This window comes from Strix uralensis, chromosome 10, assembly GCF_047716275.1.
Source record: "Strix uralensis isolate ZFMK-TIS-50842 chromosome 10, bStrUra1, whole genome shotgun sequence".
NCBI lineage: Eukaryota > Metazoa > Chordata > Aves > Strigiformes > Strigidae > Strix > Strix uralensis.
In genome coordinates, this window is record NC_133981.1 from 24,468,743 (window position 1) to 24,477,187 (window position 8,445).

The 8,445-nt window shown below is 50.3% G+C and overlaps 1 protein-coding gene across 3 annotated transcripts in view; it reads right to left on the reverse strand.

The window, feature by feature from the left end:
- The window catches only part of PHF2 (PHD finger protein 2), an 85,476-nt gene extending 77,356 nt beyond the window's left edge, over window positions 1-8,120 (reverse strand). The window contains exon 1 of one of the 3 annotated variants that reach the window (XM_074879817.1): window positions 7,677-8,120. In XM_074879817.1, the coding sequence (XP_074735918.1) occupies window positions 7,677-7,774 (98 nt within the window). In that variant the 5' untranslated portion in view covers window positions 7,775-8,120. The remainder of the gene's footprint in view (window positions 1-7,676) is intronic. The other 2 variants (XM_074879816.1, XM_074879815.1) reach the window with 2 other exon arrangements.
- Between the last annotated feature and the right edge of the window lie 325 nt (window positions 8,121-8,445).

Genomic DNA, 8,445 nt, shown 5'->3' on the forward strand with positions numbered 1-8,445 from the left:
TTAAGGCAATTTAAAGGTGATGGGGTTTAGAAAACTTTATAGTGATTCTGGAACACTTTTTCTCTTCATTAGTTTCTCCCCATATATAGTTACACTACTTTGATATTTTTTTCAAGACATTTTTATCCATTTCCTTCATTATAGAACTATTCATCAGTAAGGAAAAAGCACTTGGTAACCAAGTCCCACTTTGCTTGCAGAACTGATTTTTCTGTTCTGACATTGCTTTAACTTTTCTGATTAAAAGCCAGCACGTGGTAAGGGTGCAGTCCTGCTGCTGCTGAACTTAACAGGTACCTGGGTGCTTGCGGAACTGCTCACAGAACACAGCTGAGCTAAAGGTTTAGGCTGCTGAAGAGCACTTGGTAATTCATACTCTCTTTCAGATTTGTCTTTTTTAATTTAACATGAATTGTGCTTAATATCATAACATTTTATCCTTTCAGAGGTAAAATCTGGGTAAAACCCTCTAAAATTAAAAGAATCTTTATACACAACACCCTTGTGTGATCTATACTTACTCTCAGGTACCAGTGTACCAGACAACCTACTTGCAGGCCAGGTCTTCCCACATTACTGCCCAGACTTAGCATTACGTAGACTTGGATTTTCTAAAGCATACTTTAATTTGGAGAATAATTCCATATCTTCTGAGCCGACACATCAAAACCTCGATGTTAAGGCCAGCTAAGCACTCCTGATACCTACATTCCTATTTGCATAAACTGGAGTAATCAGTTCTTTTCATAACTAGACTCAAATGTCTCAGCTAAACACTTTTTCAAACTGAAACCTCAGGGTCTTCTAAAGAGCAAGTTTAAACACAAGACACTCAGGCACCGTAAACCTAGAGGTGTCTAATAGTGATGCTCAGTCCTGCAGCAAGGAACCGTTCAAAAGAGAAACGTTTGTTCTGCTTCAAAGCCAGCTTTGTACACCTAGATGTTGCATGGACATCCACGGAAAACCCACCCACTACGTGGGCAGTGGTCGAGAAGACTCAGAAATGGGGAAGCTGATGCACTTTTTGCATGCGTATCTAAATACGGAGCCTATCCTATCGTTTAGCAGTAGAGTGCTGTGCCAAGTGCTCTTCCTGGGGGTGTCAGCATTGGAAGTGAGGGTGAACCTCAATTTCCATGCAAACTTTTTTTTTTGAGTAAGAATTCAATCCTTTTAATTTACACCAATTACAGGTTTTCAACCCTCTAGCATATTTTCTCTGTAAGATAAAACTGCAAATAAAACTTTGTGTCTGGAAATCTGCTACACAAAATGAGACTATACTTTTAACAAATACTTGCAAAATACTCTTGCAGCTGTGATTGATACTGCAATGGCCCAGGAGACTCTCTGAGGTCAACTGAAAGTTTTAATGGCATACTAAAACTCTGACATAGTTTCCATTCTGAATCTCAGGCTCTTTCTCAGAGCACAAATGGATGTGAAATGGTAAGACAAGAAGTTTATTTAGCCATGCCAAAGGGCCAAGAACACAACACTGATTGGCAACATGCAAAACCGACTCACTTTACCATCCGGCCAGACTTCTGGTGCTCTGGAAGTTGGTGTTAATCATCACTGACTGTGGGACCACATAATAGTACAAGGCAACAAACCCAGCATCAGTATTGGCACAAGTGTGTCACGTGTTTCTACCTCTGTGCAGCCCTGGACGTTTAAAAAGAATTGAAAAAATATATACAAAAGGGATATGAAATGAAAAAAGCTTAAGTTCTCTGAACAGCTTTCAACTTACAGAATAGATAATGCTATGTTACTGAAAGGAAGATTAAGATGACAGCAATTTCAACCTGAAGACGACAAGGATTTTAACAGTTTTATCTTAAGTTCAAATCTTGCTCAGATTCCGTACTGACAACTCATGCTTTTTTAAAAAAGTAGGTGTTTTGGTTTGTTTGGGTTGTTTTCCTTCTAAGGCAAACAATACCCACTAAAGTGTCCATGCAGACACTTTATCCAGAATAATTAGCGTGCTTTGTGGGCTCTATAAAATAATTTCTAAACAACCTGGTTTTCTTTTTTTTTTTTTTTCTGGAACAGAGCACAAGGGAAAGAATTCTGGTATAGGTATTAGCATGGCTTATCCACGATAGCTGCTCTGGTCAATCTCCCAGTATAACTGAGGCTGTAGTGTTGACTAACTCTTCAGGAAAACTTGAAATAATCTTTAATATTTAGTTATTGGAAAAACTTACATACCTTGTTCCTATTTGAACTCTGCACACTAAAGGAAATCATTCTGTGCATAGTACAATTAACCTTAGTAACTCCCTCTGCTGTGATAATACTAAGGCAAACAGCAGTGTATTTTTAGGATTATCCTCATCTTAAAATTTTACCCAAATCTCCAAATTTGGCCATAGTTAGTGATAAGTCTACGTAAAAGAGAGGAACTAGACACTGCCGTACAAAACTAGACCTATTTTTAAAAGGGACAATGCTGAACACTCCAGTAGGAGAATAAAATCTCCCCATACACAGGGTTTTTAGTTTTGCAATGGAACAGAGAAGCGCTTTCCTTAACCCGGCTAGAGTTCATATTGTGCACCGAGGCACCTTGACTAACACCCATCATAATTTTATGCTGCTATGGCAACTGCATGAACTACTTTTAGATAACTAAACCTTTTGTAATTTTACTAAGTTATTACTTCAGCTATGCCTGGGGCAATAAGTTTCAAAGTTAAATATACATGGGGTAGAAAAATAAATACAAAAATACTTGTTATTTTATTTAGCAAGTGATTGTATGATCACAGCCTATACAGCACCAGGTGCATGTTGTAAGAACGGGTAACAAAATATCCACTGCAGAGAAAATAAATAATTCACCTTCCTTCACCTACAGCTGTAATAAATAACCCAGTACAGATTTCTAGTTGAACAAACTTGTACAAAAGGACTTGCCTTGCCTTGAATATTAGGTTCTGCAATGCGCCCATAGATGAGATACTTAGAGACCTGTTGTTAAATATGACTTCTTCCAACCCTCAGCCGTTTACATTCACAACCTGCCAGCCAACCCACCCTCGCTGCTTTCAGCCGCAGCAAAGGCGCTTCGGAACGGAGGGTGTCCCTGAAGCGGGCAGCTCCTCAACCACATGCAGCTTCAGAGATCATGACCAGCATCCCTGCCCAGAAGCAGCGGTGAAGGCAGTGCTCTTCACGCAGCACAGGTGTGACGCGCTTTGGCCAAACCGCCCCACTGAGCCGCTGAACCATCTAACACAAGCCTGCACAGTTCGTGGCACAGAAAACATCCCCTGCGGCCTGCAGCGCTGCCCGCACAAAGCCGTTTGTCTAGCCAGGCCTACAGATGAGGGAGCAGAGTGGCTACCTGGGCACCTGCTGATTCTCAGCTTCTCCATCCATCAGCACATGGTGCAACTCCCTCCTCCTCCTCTCCTGGCCTTCTCCAAGTCCAAAGAGCCATCTCCTGTTCCAAGAGGCTTTACAGCAGAGGGCTACCTACAGCCCTGGCTACTGCTACTGCTGGCAGTCCTGCTGCTGGGTAACGTGTGGAACAACGCCAGGAACTCATCAGGAAGGGACCCGAGAGGTGAGGACACACCACAGACATGCTATGACAGAGCGATGGAGGAGCCAGGAAAGCATGGAGCACCGAGGTTGGCTTTTTACAGCAAAGGACAAGAAGCAGTTGAGGTGTGTGGGATTCCATTAGCCTGAACAGCCACATCAAAGAATGTACAGTCTTCACAATAAAAGGAATCAAACAACCCCACTGTCTGCTTTAGCGTTATGTTCTTTTTGCCTGTAAGATCATCTCCATCCTCTCCAGAGAGAGCTTGATGCTGCTTGTCTCAAGTTGCTCAGGCAAACAGAAAGCACAGAAATGACTGAAACTCAATCAAACAAAAAGCTACAAACAGCATTCTGCGAACATATTGGTGGCTCCATAGCTCAACACACTTCATAAACAGTGTCCAAGGGTCTCCGATGATGGGTAACACGGAGTCATAACAGAGGGGCTCAGAAAGCTTTCAGAAAGAAAGGAACAGAGCTAACGACGCTAAATTCTTTACTCTTTCTTCCTATAGACCGGCAACACTACACGGGCAAGACTACCAAAGGCTACCAACCTACAAAATCAAATCAAATGCCTAATCTTTGTCTGTCAGAAGAAACCTATCAGGCATATGTATCAATTCGGCCATACAGTCTAACGCAGCAGCTTCACTGCATGTAGACCTAAGGCCGCAACGATGGCAGGTGCCCAGGCAAGAGCAGCGAGCTCTCTGAGGTGCCGCCTTCCCCGCCATGCAGATCAGATCCAGCGGTGAGGGACCACCTGGACGTTTCTCAGGATTAAGTAATGATTCCTACGGAAAGATCTAACACCACAAGAGAAATCCTCCCTGAAAAAGATAATAAAAACAATCAGCGATATCTAAAAGCCCCGCAGAACCCTGAATCCATCTCTGGCACTCGTACAGGGAAGTGACACAGAGCAGTGATTTCCAAACTGTAGTCAGTGGCATGTCAGCAAACCGCCGAGTACTCGGCGATGGTCTGGAGAGCGCTCGTCCAACATGTGGTGATGGCCCCATCTCCTCATTTCCAACTTCTGAACTGCATTAAATAAGTTCAACATACGTTTGAAATTCCCATAACATCAAACTGCTGAAGTTACCCAACTTCAGATGCGAGGGAGACTATGACTGCTATGTGAATAAAACCATGAGAAGCATCTCTTTAAATATTTGGAAACTACCATCAGAAAGGAAGCATGAAAACACCTGATCTGCTTCTACAAAATCAAAATAGAAGTGGCACTTTTTTTTTCTGAAATGCACACTGTGTGTCATGTTAAAAAGAGACATAAGTATGATTAAATGATTAAAAAACTGGGCAAGCCTCCTTAACGGTACGCAGCTTTGCACACTTGCTTATTTTTGGTTGCAGTACAGTTTCTATATAAACGTTAACACTATGAGTGCTTTGAGTGTCTAGGAGAGAGACAGGACGATTTTTTTACAACTAAATCCTGATTTTTAGTTTTCTTTGTTGAATGTTTATTTGTTCATATAATACCAAGAAAAACAATCAGGGACATATATAAGCTGTTTTCTACTAAATCACTCAACGAACTTCTCCAATACAATTATCTTAGGTTTTGACATGGTGAGAAGTCTTCTCCTTCTCAGTTTTCTTTAAAGTCTATCTCTGGATGCTACTGTAAGCTAAGCAAAAAGGGTACAACGTCCCTGCAACGGAGCTACGATTTGACTCTGTCCCTTTATACCACAAATTGAAATACCTTTCTTTGTGCATGCATAAGATATTGCCCCTGAGCCGCCCACAAAATGGTCATTTTCTTGATCAGTTACTACTAATCTCTTTTCATCAGTTTTAATCAAAATTCACTGCCATATGCAGACAGCTTAACTCCTTTCGCTGTTTATCTTTTCAAGAATCCACTCTATCACCACTTTGCATGAAAATCTTAATTTTTTCATGTTCTTAAGTTTTCTGAGTTTCAAGCACACAACACTTGAAGCTTCTCTCCAGCCTCTAGATCAGCCTCACCTTGTCATCTTTGCCTAAGCCTTAATCACCACGGGCCAGCGCGCGTCCTGTAAACCTCACGTCCAGAATCCCACGCGCAGAGCACCCCGCCGCCAGCGCTGCCACTAGAACTATTTATTTCGTGTTCTGCTTCATGTTTCTACACAGCTTTGCAAACAAATGGTGGAACATGATCCGTAATGCCGCAGCAAAGTTTCTTTAAGTTGTTTGAGCACGCAGGTAGTTTTGGGGAAGACATGCAGGGCCAGGGCCTACTCGGGCTCCTTCCTGTCCTCCATCAACTATTTTGAGGCAATTATCGGAGCTGGTTAAAACGCAAGAGTTACAGTTTAACCTTAGTGAATACCTGTCATAAAAAGCGCTCATCCAGGTGATCTACCGGATTTTAATTTCAATTTGTACACTTTTATCACCCGTGGAGAATTGCTGCAAAGCCGGTAACGCTCCATCCTCCTCCTCCTCCGTAACACCCGACGCAAGGAAGACCTGCCCGCCCGGCCGCCCTTCCTCCTCCACCTGCCCCTCGGACACGGTGACCCTGCGGTGCCGCCGGGCCGGGGCCCCGGTTCATTCCCCGAGCCTCCTCCGGTGGCAGCCCCGCGACGGCCGCCGCTGCCCCGCCAGCCGCCGCCGCCGAGCCGCTCGGGACGCGGCAGCTTCCCCTCGGCGCCCGCCGCAGCTGCCCGCAGGACGGTGCTGAAGCGGCTTCCCGGGCATTTCGGTGAATTTTACTGATCGCGGCGTTCCAGTCCCCGACTTCCCCATTTCTCACAGAGCAAGAAAACAATAATACACGTTTCTGAAGTTGCGCGCCGGCAACTCCAGCGCGGCCGCCCTCCCATTGTCTGCCGCACCGGCGCTCCGTGAGGACGGTTTGGGGGAAAACGAGCTAAAAAGAGGAGTCCTCCGCCCCTGCCCGCCCTGCTCAGGCTCAGGCTCCCCCTCCCCCGCCGCCGCCGCCCGCCGCCTGCCCCCGCCCGGCGGCCGCCGCCGCTACGGCAGGCCCCGGCCCCAGGCGCTGGGGCGGCGGCGGCAGGGCCGGGCCGGGCGCGGCGGTGGCGGGCGGCAGCCAGACCCCCGCCCGGGCCGCCCGGCGCCCCCCCTCAGGCCGCGGCAGGGCGGCGGAGGTCCCCGCCGGCCGCCTCCCCGCGGGGCGGGGGTGCCCTGCCCGGGCTCAGGGGCGGGCTCTGGGCGAGCGGGGTCTTCCCCGCCCGGCCCTCCCCGCCTCAGGGCAGGCTCTCTCCCGCCCCGCCCGGGCTTCCCCGCGCCCGCCGCCCCTCCGCCAGGCCGGGCGCGGAGCCGGGCCCCGCCGCGCCGCCCTCAGCCCCCGGCCCGCCCCGCCAAGGGTTAAGCCGCAGGGCTGGCGCGGCGATGGTGGCCCTGTCAGCCGGGAAACACCCCGGCTGCCCCCCGCCCCGCTCCTCCCCGCTCCCGCCGCCCCGGGGAGCCGCGGAGGGCTGGGGAGGCGGGGGGGGGGGGGTGCCCGGAATCCTCCCCGGCCAGGAGGCCGGCCCGGCCCGCCGCGCCAGGCGCCGGAGCCCGATGACAGGGCGGCGGAGCCCCGTCTTCCGCCGCCGCGGCTCCCTGCTGCCCCCGGCCGCCCCGGGCGTGCCGCGGCCGGGCCCCCCCCGCCGCCCCGGGGCCCGTCCCCGTGAGGGAAGCGGTGTGGAGCCGCGGCGGGGGGGGCAGCGCGGGACACACAACGTCCCGGCCGTACGAGCCCGCCGCCGCGCCGCGCTGCCATCGCCCAGCCGGCCGGCGGGAGCGATCCCCTCCCCGAGGAAAGCACAATGGCCCCCCCACCCCGGTGACACCGGAGCCCCGGGGATGGCGGGGGGGGGGGGGGGGGGGAGCTTTGTGCGGGGAATCCAGCAAAATTTACAAAACAAAACACACACAAAAAAAATACAACGGGGAGAGAGCGAGCGAGAGACGGGGGCAGAGTGGCTCCTCCTCCTCCTCCTCTCCAAAAAGGCCTGTTGGAAAACTGCACACGGCGGCGGCTCCGGCAGCGCCTCTCCCCGCGCTGCCCGGCGGAGAAAAGGCGGCGAAAGGCGGCGGGACCGCGGCGAAAGGGGGGGAAAGGCCCGATCTCTTTGTGTTACCTGCCGTGAAACCAGTCCTTGCAGGCATCGCACTCGATCATGAAGCGGGTTACGTCGTAGGGCAGCCTACAGATGCAATAGACGGGCACCGTCGCCATGTTAGCTCCCTTCAAAACAAGGCTGGACGCCCGGAGGAGCGGAGCGAGCGGGGCTGGCGGCGGCTCCTGCCGCGGGGTCGCTTCGGCGGCTGCTCCTGCCGAACCGGCAGCGAATTTGCGATGTCGAGGAGACGGGGTGGGGGAGAAGGGAGAAAAGAAAAGGGGGGGGGGGGGGGAAGGAGAGGGAAAAAAAAAAAAAGAAAAAAAAAATCAGATAATGCAATTACGGCTCCTCAAGGGCGGGCGAGCAATGTCAAAAAAATAATAAAGGGCTTCCCAAAGTTTGGCTGCATGGTTCCTTCGGCTCTGCGAGCGCCGACCGGACTGGGGATTTTTTTGTTGTTGTTGTTGTTAAATGATTATTATTCAAAATGTTTGGCGAAATGCATTCTATTGCGTGCCCCCTGGTGACAGTACAGTACCGAGGCTTTTCATAAACACTCCGAAATGTAGCCCTTTCCTTGTAATGTCCTTACGTCAGCTTGCAACATTGCAATATTTCCTCTGCCGGGGCCGGGGCCGGGGCTGGGGCTGGGGCCGGGGCGGGCGGCGGCGGGGCCCGGCGGAGCGGCCGGCGGGGAGGGTGAGCGCTGCCGGCGGCGGGCGCGGGGGTCTTTTTAGGGGGGTGGGGGGGTATTTTATCCCGCCTGGCTGTCAGGAGGGACTTTTTT